We start from the raw sequence: 14,270 nt of genomic DNA, 5'->3' as shown, positions 1-14,270 counted from the left end.
CTGGTAATAGCACTTAGATTTTGGCGCCTGTATTCCATGTGTTTTTATCTCCCACCAGCTTGTGCAGGCATTACTGGAGAAACACATTTCTTTTCTCCAAGCACATGAAACCTGGGGTCAGTCCATTCTTGCCATGGGACTGTGGCCAGACTCTCTCCCCTCAGTTCTCTTTACTACTGAAGATTCCCACCTCTCTATAGTGCGAAGTGATGGACAGATCCTGGCATATTGCCTCAACAGGCTGAGCATGAAAACTAGCAGCTGGGCAAGGTCAGTGAAGGCTTGAGCTTGTGTGTCTGTTCATCTAGCCTGGTTTTTGTCTTTTCTGGTAGTGGTCATGATCCAACACATAACCAGAATGTTATGTATTCCATTGTTATCCATCTCTCTTAACTTTCCTTGTTCATTGTGGTAGCACTCCCTATTTATTATTAATTTGGCATATGATATGATTAATGGTCTTTCTTTGAAATGGGTACTCTTCTTTCTCCATTGCTTTTGTGATCCGATATTTATAGAATAATTTTCTTGGTTACTTGAAATGGGAATTAAAAGGTTACTCTAGTACTAATGTTGCCCATTCCACTGAATTTCAGGATTCAGCCTCTGACCTTGCAAGACTTAGAGAAAATAATGCTGTCCTCCAACCCTGAGAGTCTGAAATTCAGTGCGGTCGAAGTGGATACTCATTGGATCGATGAACCAGATGTTCTCGCCAAGGCTGTTAAATTGCTCATAGAAAGAGCAACCAATCAGGACTGGATGCTCAGAGTTAAATGGCTTTATCATTTAGCCAAGAATATACCACAGGGGCTTGGTGAGTAGAAAAGCTTAATTAGTATAATAAGAGAACTTATTACACTTAACTCAGCATCCCCATTATGTGACTACACTACAAATTACATCTGCAAGATCTCCTAGCAAGGAATTGACCTAGTGTTACCTTTGCTGTTAAAAATCAAGGAACAATCTGCCTTTAAAAATGTGTCCAGAAATACTTCATAATCCTTAGGGTATGTTTCAGGGTATGTTTACCTTTCTTATCCATCCAAAAGGAAAATGCACTATACTGATGTTACTTTTTATTTTTTGAACATTCTTTTTTGTTGTAATACTGCTGTGCTGCACAACCATCATTCTGTCTGTCTAAGGTGTTGCTTTTCCCTAAAAGTACACTTGATTTTAATCTTATTTCAGCTCCATTGCTCCAAGTTGTCTCTCTTACTTTCTTTGTGCTTTTTTCATTCTAAGAGGAGGAAAAACAGCAACAACATTATCTGGGCCATAGAGTTACAGAATATGGAATTTGTTGGTAGAAATTGTTGACTAAAGTAATCGAGTTTACCTGACCTTTGTATTTCATGAGAACTTGTAGACAAGGTGATGGATGTGTATATTATTGAGGGACACATGGTGGTCTGTCCAGATATGTGATTCACATACAAATTCTTTACTCTGCTGTCTGGTATAATAACCACTAGCCACAAGTGGCAACTAAAATTTAATGATTAAAATGAAATAAAATTTAGGGAAGTGGATTTGGCTTAACTGATACAACGTCCACCTACCACATGGGAGGTCAGGGTTCAATCCCAGGGCCTCCTGACCCATGTGGTAACTGGCCCACACGTAGGTGCTGATACGCGCAAGGAGTGCCGTGCCACGCAGGGGTGTCCCCCACGTAGGGGAGCCCCATGCACTAGAAGTGCACCCCATAAGGAGAGCCGCACCACGTGAAAAAAGCGCAGCCTGCCCAGGAGTGGCGCCACACACAAGGAGAGCTGACGCAGCAAGATGATGTAACAAAGAGACACAGATTCCCGGTACCACTGACAAGAACGCAAACCGACACAGAATAACACACAGCGAATGGACGCAGAGAGCAGACAATGGGGGTGGGGGGTGGGAGAGAAATAAATAAAAAATAATAAATCTTAAAAAAAAAAATTAAATAAAATCTAAAATTTAGTCTCTTAGTTGCACTAGCCATATTTCAGATGGTCACTAATCACATGTGCTTGCAGCTCTATGACAGCACAGCTCTAGAACATTTTCATCATTGCAGAAAGTTCTATTGGACATTGCTGCTTGAGGTACTGACATTTGCTTCTCCTTCCTCCAGAGTCAGTACAGATTCATTTGGAAGCCAGTGCTGCATCCCTTAGGAATTTTTACTCAAATTCTCTCTCAGCTGGTGTCAGTAATGTCATCAAAATATTACAGCCAAATATAACAGGTATTGTACCTACTTTTTTTTTCTTTTTGTTCTTTTTTTCTTATTCTGTACCTACTTTTGATCTCTAGCTCTCAGCACTGTTTTGGAAACATGCCCATTGAGTTCCACGTGAAAAGGACCTGTTAGAGTTTGCATGATAATAGACAGTATTTGTTAGAAGGCTCAGGGTATCCAGATGCAAATTCTGCTTCCTTATTTGAAATAATCTGTTTGTCCTTCAGCTTCTGAAACAGGCTTGTGGTCCACGGTACCGTGGGAAGAAGAGAGGAGTTGGGTGGAAGACTGGGCTATTGTCCCAACTCCACCACAAACTGGCTCATCAATTTTGGGCACATTATTTACATTCTCTGCCCCTGTTTGAAAAGCATGGGAATTAAACTCTGAGGTCCATTCTACTTTTAATATTCTGTGGTTTATTAGTACTTTTAACAAGAAGAGTATTAAACCGTGAGTTGTTTGACTTGACTGGGAACGTATACCCTATCAGTTTTTAAAAATATATATAAAACCTTAATGATAAACCATATTAAAGCCTTAATGACAAAGTTATGAAACCATAATAATAAAGAAATAGAAGGAAGTGGATGTGGCTCAAGCAGTTGGGCTCCCACCTACTACACAGGAGGTCCCTGGTTCTGTTCCTGGTGCGTCCTAAAGAAGAGAGCAAACTGGCACGATGGGCAGGGGTATCAAGATGACACAACAAGAGAAACGAAGGAAAAAGTGAGAGACACAACAAAGCAGGGAATGGAAGTGGCGCAAGTGATTAGGTGCCTCCCTCCCACACTGGAGGACCCGGGTTCGGTTTCCGGTACCTCTTAAAGAAACCAGGAAGATGAACAGACACAGCAAGTGCAAACAGTGAGAGGGTGGGGAGAAATAAATAAAATAACTCTTTAAAAAAAGAAAAAAGAAATAGATACTTGTGCTATCTAGTCAAATGAGCTATTCAGATTTCTTTTTTCTTTAATGAGAGAGCAAACTTATTTGCTAGAACAAAATAATATATAAAGGTTTGTATTAATGAATACAGCATTAATGAGGAAAGGGTGTCTTTATAGAACCATGTTTTTCTTTTCCTACTGTCATCATCATTTGATGTTGATCAAAATATATAATTAGCCATGTGTGGAACCAGTGTCTGTATATTAGCTCTACCTTCATCTTTCTTTTCCAGTTGTGTGGGTGTGTCTGTCTGACTGGTTATTGGACTATCAGGTCCCTCATTAACATAACTTGCTGTTCAAAGTAGGCCCTTGTCAGTCTACTGTGTGGTGGATATTTTTAAAACTTACGAGCATACCATGGAACCATTGTGCCCAGCCATCTTCGAATTAATATTACCATTGTTTTGGCTTGCCCTCCCACCCTTGGGTTTTCATAATCTTTGGAGACAGAATCTCCTCGCTCCTGCTTTATTTACAAAAATATTAATTTTGAGCCAAAAGAGCACAAACCAACAGCAGAAGCCATATCCTGTGATGGTAAAGAAATGGCTTTTAAGCGAAATAATCTTGAGTTGTCTTTCTTACTGAAAGCATATGATAAAGATGTGTATTCATTTTCTGGCATGTAAGTTACTTTTTTAATGGTAAATGGTGACAATTTGGGTAATTCAACTCATGAATTCCTATCAGACCAGTAGTTGAAGCTGAGCTGTTTGAATGCCTTGGTTGGAATATTTATGTTCTATCCAGCTTATATCTATGTCCTGCAATAGAATGAATTTTCAGGACTAGTACGTATTCTGCACTGGGAAAGGAAATAGAGTAAAAGCTGTTGAGCCCTATTTTGCTGCTTTCATAGGCTGAAACCCACTGTCTTTCCCTATTCCACTTTTCCCCCTTCAGGACTCAGTGTGATCGAAGTAAAATAATACTCAGCTGAAACTTGCCAGGCAACAGAAAAAATTCTGTTTTGTTTTTTAAACTAGATGAATTTGTGGTCCCCCTGGACCCCCGATGGAATATGCAGGCTTTGGACATCATTCGAAATGCCATGGACTTTGACCCACAAACAGACCAGCCTGAGCAGCTCTTTGCCCTTTTAGAGTCTGTTGCAAACAAGTAGGTAAATCTGCTACTTTGGGTACTGTTGGCCTCACTGTACACTGTGGTTTCACAGGTTAAAACTTTTCTAAACTCTTGTCAAAATATAGCTTATGTGTAGTGAGGTATTTGGTATAATTACCTTCATCACCACTTTTTCTCCTGCATGCTCTTAGCTCAGTGAAATAATTCTGACTTTCATGACAGAAAGCTTGTAAATTTTGTAAATATTCTATTAAAAACATGGTGGGATTTATTATTTTAAAATTAAGTTTTTATCATTGGATAGTCATGTTGCCTGTTCTTTTCTGTTTGTGATTTCCAGCATCTCCTCCTACTTTCACCTACTCTTTCTTTTGCCAGCCCTTTGCTCAGCCACATCTGCCTGTCCATATCATTTCCCATCCTCATATGTTGAAGATATATAGCACCTGCCTATTTACATATATACTCACATATAAATTTACAAAATTATCATATGAAGCTGGTCTTTCCTCACCTTTTAATGACCAGTAGTGTTTTGGGTTTTTTTAAAACAAATTTCTAATATGACTTTGTAATTGAAATATAACAGACATACAGAAAAGTACAACAATATTAAGGATATGGGTTTGATGAATTTTCACAAAGTGAATCCACCTGTGTGGTGTATAAGCACCCCAGGGGCTCCCTTCGGCCCCCTCCCAGTAACACCCTCTTCCTTCCCAGGTAATTTTTAGTACCGCTGATTAATTGTATGATGGCCAATTGTAGGAGGTCAAAGTGCAATTTGTCAGCACGTTAGAGCAACAGAGTGAGGTCTGGCAGTCCACCCAGACCTGGCTTTCTCCAGCCATCTGTCCTCCTCTCCCAATCTTAATTGTCATCACTTTCACCTCATCTCTAAGGCAAGGAAGAATGGCAATGTAAAGGACATTGATATTCCAAGAGTTCCTAGGATCAGCAAATACATGGCATGATAGAAAAAGCATTATTAGCTGATAATTATTTGTTATTTACTCTCATTCTAGAACAATCATATATCTTGACCGGGAAAAACGGATTTTTACTGAAGGAAATCTGGTCTCTGTTGGTGGCAAAAAGTTAAGAAATAGTGTTTTGAGAATGTCCTTTGAATTCCATAAAGGTAAGAACATTTGCCTTTCTGTTGTTTAAGTATATGCTTGGACAGTGTTACTGAAGTTGAGAGACATTTTCAGCAGCTGCTGGCATTTTAGTGATTCCTTTTCATTTGCATGGCCTTGTTCTAAACCATGTCCCCTTATTTAATAGTGATGCCTAACATTTACTGAGCACTTACTCTCTGCCAGGCACTGAGCTAAATGCTTCACATGCGCTTGATCTCATTTCTTTTTTAAAGCAATCCTATGAGGTAGGTAATATCATCGCCCCCTTGTTATGAATGAGGAAAGGGAGGTACAGAGATCAAGTAACAAAGCAGCTGTAATTTGAAACCTGGAAGTCCTTGCTCACAGATACACAGTTATATAGGTCCTTTCTCCCTCCTTCCTCTAATTTTTTTTAAATTGAAGGAGACAACTGTGCTTATTGTAAGAAATTCAAAATATATATAAAAGTACAAAAAGATGGAAAAGTTTGTCCTTGAAACAACTCTTCATATCTTGTCTATGAATCTATCCATCCAAACATATATACATGAAGTTTTCACTTTGTATTTTTATATATACTTGTATGAAAAATGCATTGTTTCTCTATCATTTTATATTTAAGACATTATGAACATCTAGATATACATGCTTCATTTGCAAAATTTAATATTAGGCAAACAATTGGCTTCTGATTCTGTTACCTTAGACAACAAAGTAGAGATTGACCTTTGTATTGTGAATAAACTTAAGTTCCAGATAGCATTTATTTTGAAAATGTCCAGAGATTAAATTAAATCTGATGGAATGTTTTTATTTTGTTTATGCCAAGATCCAGAGAGCTACCACAGCCTACCCCATGAAATTGTGGTCAATCTCGCTGCATTTTTTGAACTTTGTGATGCACTAATCCTGCTCTGGGTACAGTCCTCCCAGGGGACAGTGTCTGATGCCATTGTCAATGAGGTGAGAACACGTACTTACAATTGAAACAGTAACTTAAGCTTTAATCTTGGCATAAAGATCTTATGGGCAAGATTAACTTCAAGGTTAGTTGTTATATGTCTGATATTATTTGAGAAATTTAACTTTTCTTAACAGTTTTAAATACATTCATATATTTTAAAGCTTTATTGAGGTATAATTCACATGTAATAAACTGCATGTATTTTAAAATGTATAATTAAATGAGTTTTTACATGTGTCCACCTGTGAAACCATTAGAAGACAGAGCAGATCCATCACACACATTTCCTTATGCCTCTTTACATTTTCTCCTTCTCCCACCCCAACCAAGAAGCCACTGACCTGCTTGCTATTAATATAGAATAGTTTGCATTTTATAAGATTTTATATGACTAGAATCATGCAATATTTATATTTTTTGTCTACCTTCCTTCATTTAACATAGTTATTTTGACATTTGTCTATATTTTGTATATCAATAGATCACTACTTTTTATTGTTGAGTAGTATGCCATTGTGTGGATATAATACAATTTGTTTATTCACATGTTGATGGACATTTGAATTTTAGAAGTTATATACGGAGGTACTGGGGATTGAAACTGGGACCTCATACATATGAAGCAGACACTCAACCACTGAGCTACACCTACTCCTAGAAGTTATGTTTTAATTCACTTACTTCCTCTTAGATATCATTGTCACAAACGGGTTAATTTGAGTCATCACCTCCCCGCCCCCTATTGTTACATACAGATGGGTTAAATTGATTCATTGGTCCCCCCCTACCCACCATTGTTCCCTGGTCTGTCTGCTTGTTGTCTCTGCTCTTTGTGTCAGCTCATTGTGTCTGCTTGTTATCTGCTCATCTTCTCTAAGAGGCACCAGGACCTCCTATGTAGGAGGTAGGCTTCCAACTGCTTGAGACACATCTGCTTCCCTTAAATTGAGATGGGATTTTTTAGATTTTATTTATTTCTCTCCCCTTCCATCTGTTGTCTGCTTTCTCCATCCATTCTCTGTGTGTTCTTCTGCATCTGCTTGCATTATCCAGTGGCACTGGAAACTGCATTTTTTTTTTTGATGCGTCATCTTGCTGTGTCATCTCTCCATGTGTGCAGTGCCATTCCCGGGCAGGCTGTGCTTTTTTCACACAGGGTGGCTCTCCTTGCGGGGTGCACTCCTTGTGCGTGGGTCATTCCTTTGTGGGGGCGCCCTGTGTGGCACGGCACTCCTTGCACATGGCAGCACTGCGCGTAGGCCAGCTTACCACACTGGTCAGGAGACCCTGGGGATCAAACCCTGGATCCTCCATATGGTAGACGGACATGCTATCAGTGGAACCACGTCCACTTCCCTTAAAATGAGTTGTTTTTTTTTTAAAGATTTATTTATTTATTTCTCTCCCCTTCTCCAACACCCCCTCCCCGCCCGGGTTGTCTGTTCTCTGTGTCTATTTGCTGCATCTTCTTCTTTGTCCACTTCTGTTGTCATCAGCAGCATGGCAATCTGTGTTTCTTTTTGTTGCATCGTCTTGTTGTGTCAGCTCTCTGTGTGTGCGGTGCCATTCCTGAGCAGGCTGCACTTTCTTTCACACTGGGCGGCTCTCCTTACGGGGCGCACTCCTTGTGCGTGGGGCTCCCCAACGCGGGGGACACCCCTGCGTGGCACGACACTCCTGGCGCGCATCGGCACTGCGCGTGGGCCAGCTCCACATGGGTCAAGGAGGCCCCGGGTTTGAACTGCGGACCTCCCATGTGGTAGCTGGACGCCCTAACCACTGGGCCAAGTCCGCTTCCCTTAAATTGAGTTTTGAATCTAGATTATTCAGTGGGCCAGAGTGGCAGGTCTTAAACTTTTTGGTCTCAGGACCCCTTTACAATCTTAAGAATTATCAAAGTTTCAAAGATCTTTTGTTTATGTGGTTATATATCTACCAATTTTACCATATTAAAAATTAAAACTGAGATATAAAAATTATATATTGATTTGTTACATATTCTGCCAAATACCCAATCATTGTTAACCTGTCAGTCTTTTTTTTTGTACCATAAGTACAAATGTCAGCACAGTGAAAAAGACAGATGTTATATACTAGTCTGAAATTAGTTTTGACATCAAGGAACCCCCAAAAGGAATCACTAATCTAGAGATTACTTTGCTATTAAAATACATTATTAGAAGAGCAATTTTAGGATTCACATTAACCTATTTGCATTTCAAAGCTACATTAATCATTACACTTAAAAATGCTTAAAATGGCATATTTTCTGTTAATGTTACAATGATTTAAAAAAAACTACATTAATCAAGAGACTAAAAGGCCAATAAAACAAAAAAGAGTTCAGAACCAGATATTCATATTGATAGGTAATTTAATGGGGAAAGACTAGTTTATTCAACAAATGGTGCTGGGACAACTAGATGTTCATATAAAGTAAAAATTAGTTTTTACCCCTCCCTCACATTATATATAAAAGTTACTTCAAAATATATCATAGACATATATATAAAAGCTAAAACTGTGGCCTCTCTAAAAGAAAAGAGAAAAATTTTAAAACCTCAGGACAGGCAAAGATTTCTTAGAACTCTTCTTAAAAATTGATTAAATTAATCTTTGTAAAAATTAAAAACTTCTGTTCATAGAAAAATTAAGAAAATGAAAGCATTTGTAAATTATATAAACTAATAATAAAACAACCTAATTAAAAATAAAAGTTTTGATTATCTGTTTCATATATTAGTGAATGCCTAGCGTAAGAACTTGAAAAATTGCAGCATCCTTAGTTATCAAGGAAATGCAAATGGAAACCACAGTTGGGTACCACCCACTGCAATGGCTAAAATTAAAATATTAATTGTAGGGAAGTGGACGTGGCTCAACTGATAGAGCGTCCATCTACCATATGGAGGGTCCAGGGTTTGATCCCCAGGGCCTCCTGACCTGTATAGTAAGCTGGCCCATGCGCAGTGCTGCGGCGTGCAAGGAGTGCCCTGCCCACACAGGGGTACCCCCCATGTAGGGGTGCCCCACGCACAAGGAGTGCACCCTGTGAGAAAAGCTGGCCTGCTTGAAAAAAGCACAGCCTGCCCAGGAGTGATGCCACACACACAGAGAGCTGAAGCAGCAAGATGACGCAACAACAACAACAAAGAAATGCAGTTTCCCTGCCACCAGATAATGCAAGCAGACACAGAGCAGACAACGGGCGGGGAAGGGGGGAGAGAAATAAAAAAAATAAATCTTAGAAACAAAACAAAACTAATTGTAGCAAGAATTCAAGGGTATATAATGACTGGAAGTCTCCTACATTGCTGGGTGGAATACAAAATAGTGTACTTGCTTTGGAAGACAATTTGACAGTTTCTTACAAAATCACATAAACACACAGGGAAGTAGTAAGTGTTCAAGGGGTATGATGTACACAGTCTACTCTCATATGTCTAGAAAGTAAACATGATAGATGGATACAATGATACAGCAAATGTAGCAAAATGTTAAAAGACTGTCCATCTGGTTATCTGAGTGGGGGATATGTTGTTTTCTCCGTGGGTTTGTATTTTTACAACTGTCCTGAAAGTTTGAAATTATTTCAATATAAAAAGCTTTAAAAAAATTTTTTAAACATTACTTGTATATTTACCATGTGACCCAGCAATTTCATTTTCTCTAAGGCTATAGTTCTATACCAGAAGAAGAGATCTGTGCTTTCCCTGCCTTAATGTTCCTACAAATATTCTATTCTAATGCTGGACCTTCCATGTATGTATGTTGAGTATTGATTAAAAAGTAAAGTCTGTGTTGTGTGTCTTTTACTGGGAGATGTTTGTGAGTAGTTTTTTTGACTTTATTTTTAGATTCTGTGTTGTGTGAGGTGGCGGGATCGGTTTTGGACTGTGGCTGACACTGTAAAAGTGGATGCCCCAGGCTTGGCCCTGCTTGCCCTTCATTGGCACTGGGTTTTAAAACACTTGGTCCATCGGATTCCTCAACTCCTGGTGAATCATGAAGACAAGTAAGACTCAAATTTAGATTAATAGCACAAATTTATCCTCACTATTGATGTTAAAGAGGAGAGAGTTTGGAATTGAAAATGTTTCCTCTTGCTTTGCTTTAGTTTATTCCCTTGGTATAATGGTGAATGTAAATAAAATATAAAGTGTAAATGACTTCTTTTACTATCTAGCCTTTCTCACTTTCCTTAATTCCCTTGTCTTTTTTCTCCATCTTTAAAGATATTACAAAGAGGTTCAAACTGTCTCAGAACATATTCAGAATTGCTTGGGGAGCCCTGCAGGTGACTTCACTGCTATAAAGAAGTTGCAGAAGTTCCTGGGACGTCCATTTCCTTTTAAGGTACACCTGTATTTACCTGTAGTAGTAAATACAGAGATTTGACTTTCTTATGAAGTGCTTCTTGGATCTTGGGGGAACTGACATTTAACTAGATTCATTCTTGTTTGCACAGCTTAACTCTTAGTTAAGTGAGTATTATCAACTCTACGTTTCTCTTCTGTAATAGACACTTCTGGATTTTATTATTTCAGGACAAACTGGTAGTGGAGTGTTTTTCACAAATGAAAGTTCTTAACAAAGCCCTTGCTATCAGGGAGCAGATGCCAGCCCTTGGAGAGAGTGGATGGCAGGAAGACATTAGTCGTCTCCAAATGGCTGCTTCTGAATGGACATTTAAGAAAAGTGTCTTGCAGACTTGGGGCTTTGTCCACAGAGCCAATTTTCTGGAAGATGTCAACCTAGGTAATGTATTGTGGAGTTTGACCAGCTGACATTCTGAGAGTAACCTCTGCACTGTATGTAGTCAGTAAATTTTTCCTTTAGATTTTCTTTTTTTGTTGTTCTTGATATATTATTATTACCATTAAATAAGTGCCAGGCACAGGCCTAAACTTCACATATGTTGTTTAATTCAGTCATTAGATTCTTGCAGGTATTGATACCAGCATTTAACAGATGAGTTAAATGCTCAGGTTAAGTGCCTTGCTCACAGCCACTTTCGCTGGCTGTTGGAGATCTCGAGCCTGCATTCTGGGTCACTACACTACCCAATGTCTTTTCATTCAGATGAATTGAAGAATCTTGTGAATGCTCAGTGTTTAGCACTAAAAGCCAGAGGAATTTCCCTTGGATTTCCGGAGAAAAAGCACAGTGAAGCTGCCTCCTTGTTCCAGCCAGACTTTACCTCCTTAATCCAACTCACCAGAAGTGTTCAGTTTTGGCCCGCAATGGAGTACCTGGCTGTGCTTTGGCAGTACAAAATAACAGCTGATTTTATGACTCAGGCTTGTTTGAGAAGGTAATTATTCTCTTTGGGGAAACTTATTTTCTTGCTTGATTACTCTGAATTACCTATATGTGTAAACAAAGCCCAGTTTTTTGGAGGGGAAATAGTTGCTGAAGTACGGGTTAGTTACCACTTTGAAAAATCAAAACTTCTTGAAGATTCTTTGCCTGTTTTTATTCCACCTCTAAAAGTCACTAGATTTTCTTCTAGTAGAGTTGCTCATTTTTAAATAAATGTTCTTTAAGTTCTGCATGTTCTATTAATATGTCTCCATACACAGCAAAGTTCTAACACTTCACAGATAGTCCTTATCCCAACCCTCCCTCTTTATTTTTGGAACAGGTCCAGCAAAAATCAGCAACCCCAGGTAGATGGGGAGATAAGCCATCACCTTACATTTTGTCTTAAGCATACTCCAATTGCTCCTCAGGACCTTCGAGATCTTTGGTCCTTGCTACACTATGAGAAGGTAATAAAATAGAAAAGCAAATATGTCCCTCTTCTACTACACACTGATTAGATTTTCTGTGGCAGACTGGTTGCAGAAGTCGATTACCTGACATTTTATTTATATAATCTCAGAATCCGCTGCCTCATTGTAAATGTAATTATTGTTACTTAAAAATGGTTAAAATGACAAATTTTATGTTATATATATGTTACTGCATTAAAAACCAAACAAATTTTAAAAAGCCCTGCATATCACAAACCTCAGAACTAGCTGAAAGACCTTTGAAAAGGGAGAGATTTGAATGTTTTGAATGTTCTTTTGTAGTAATTACCTCAGTATTTCACAACTTTTTATCACAGAATCATCCAATACTTGGTTTCTGGTTAAATGAAACTAAAATATTTGCTTATTCTTATTTCCCATTTGCTTAAAAAATATTGAGAGGGTTTTTACCCCCCTCCTCTGTACTAGTGAATGTGAATACTGGTAAACTGTAGTTAATACAACTTCTTCATTAGTAAACCTTACAGTTTTCAAATAATGATGTTTATTTTGCTCTTATAATTGTGTGAATATTTTACTGATACTTTCTCAGGCAGCCTTATGAAAGCAGATCTCGGTTTGATAAAATTATAATCACGTTAAATGACTTAAGATTACCTAGGATAGCAGAGTATCAAGGAAAATAGGATCCACATCTTTAAACTCCATGCTAGTTTTAAGTAGCTCTTGGAAGACAGAGACCTGAATTTATGGAATCTCAGGTATTCTCTTACCTAATGATTTCTTCATCTCTAGATGTCTACTGAAGAAATGATTTCTTTGTGGTCTGAGCTATTTAATTCCACGTTTACATCTTTCTGGAGCAGTACTGTGACCACAAATCCAGAGTACTGGCTGACATGGAGCCCTCTGCCTAGTGGGCAGCAGAGGGAGATGCCCAAATCCCTTTTGGACTCCACATTGAAGGTTTGTATAAAATTACAAAAATATTTGGTGTTAGTGGAAAATGGAATCATAATTTAAGACTTCTCAAGGTATCTAACAATATGCATCTTATTCAAGGGCAGTGCAGTGACTGAATAAATACAGAATTTTCTGTGGGAGTTTAATAGGGTACCTTTAAATAAAGCATCCCATCTTAAATGATTTGGGAACTTCTCAGTTAAAGTAAAAAAGAAGTTTTCAAAAAATTTTTTTTCTACTTATAAATGTATTATATTTAAAGACATAAATATAATGTAGAATTAACTAAAAATAATTTTTCTATTAAATAGACATATATATAAACAAATAAGATCAGGCTCTTTGTTCACGTAATATATCTTGGAAATTTGTACATGTCCTTCTAGCTTATTCTTTCTACTATACCCCATTGTAGCGATATTCCAAAATTTATTGAATTGCTTTCTTATTGATAGACTTTGAGGTTGTTTGCCTGTTTTCCCCCTTTCCCATAACAAGGTAGCTGCACTGACTGTTATTTTGTAAACCTTTGTCCATTTGTCTGAGTATTTCTATGGATAAATTCTAAGAATTAGAAATTTAACCCTTGGTCATTGTCTGCACATTTCAAAAGTTTATGCTATTATCAGAATGTCTTGGGAGGTGGTTTTTTGTTGTTTTTTTGGTTTGTTTGTTTGTTGTTGTTTTTTTAATTCTGTGAGGAGCCAGTGAAGAGGGAGCATGAAGTCCTGGAGGGCCTTGGGAAAGTTTGGGGCGAGAGCCCATTTCCACTTAGAGGACGTCATATGTGTGTGCCTTTCTCACCACATCCTGGCCACACTGGGTGTTACCAGCATTCTAATTATTGCCAATCATACTGTTTTTTAAGTCCCATTTACATTAGTACTTTGACTATTATAGAGCTTGACTATCTTTGCACGTTATTGATCCTTTTTATTATGTTTGAATGTCCCATTCATGTTCTTTGTGCATATTTTGAAAATTGGCTTAACTATCATTTTATTATTTATTTGAAGATTTCTTTATATATTATGGACATTAAAACTTTGCCTAACGTTATTGGAATTATTTTTCTAGTTTCTGTTGTCTCAAGTTTGTTTTCTTATATATGTCACTTCCATTTTACTTTCTGGTTTTGGTATCAGGCTTTGAAAAAAGTCTTCCTTTACCACCCAGAGAGTTAAAAACCAATTG

The 14,270-nt window shown here is 38.0% G+C and overlaps 1 protein-coding gene across 2 annotated transcripts in view; it reads left to right on the top strand.

The window, feature by feature from the left end:
* MDN1 (midasin AAA ATPase 1) overlaps positions 1-14,270 on the top strand; it is a 170,754-nt gene that overhangs the window by 108,192 nt on the left and 48,292 nt on the right. For both annotated transcript variants that reach the window (XM_058307147.2, XM_058307146.2), the window contains exons 48-59: positions 59-270; positions 597-817; positions 2,123-2,236; positions 4,170-4,302; positions 5,295-5,410; positions 6,223-6,356; positions 10,215-10,372; positions 10,593-10,713; positions 10,905-11,115; positions 11,440-11,671; positions 12,002-12,128; positions 12,909-13,079. In XM_058307147.2, coding sequence (XP_058163130.1) covers positions 59-270; positions 597-817; positions 2,123-2,236; positions 4,170-4,302; positions 5,295-5,410; positions 6,223-6,356; positions 10,215-10,372; positions 10,593-10,713; positions 10,905-11,115; positions 11,440-11,671; positions 12,002-12,128; positions 12,909-13,079 — 1,950 coding nt within the window. The remainder of the gene's footprint in view (positions 1-58; positions 271-596; positions 818-2,122; positions 2,237-4,169; positions 4,303-5,294; positions 5,411-6,222; positions 6,357-10,214; positions 10,373-10,592; positions 10,714-10,904; positions 11,116-11,439; positions 11,672-12,001; positions 12,129-12,908; positions 13,080-14,270) is intronic.

The sequence above is a fragment of the Dasypus novemcinctus genome, chromosome 11 (assembly GCF_030445035.2).
Source record: "Dasypus novemcinctus isolate mDasNov1 chromosome 11, mDasNov1.1.hap2, whole genome shotgun sequence".
Taxonomy (NCBI): domain Eukaryota; kingdom Metazoa; phylum Chordata; class Mammalia; order Cingulata; family Dasypodidae; genus Dasypus; species Dasypus novemcinctus.
This window is presented reverse-complemented; position numbering and strand designations above follow the sequence as displayed.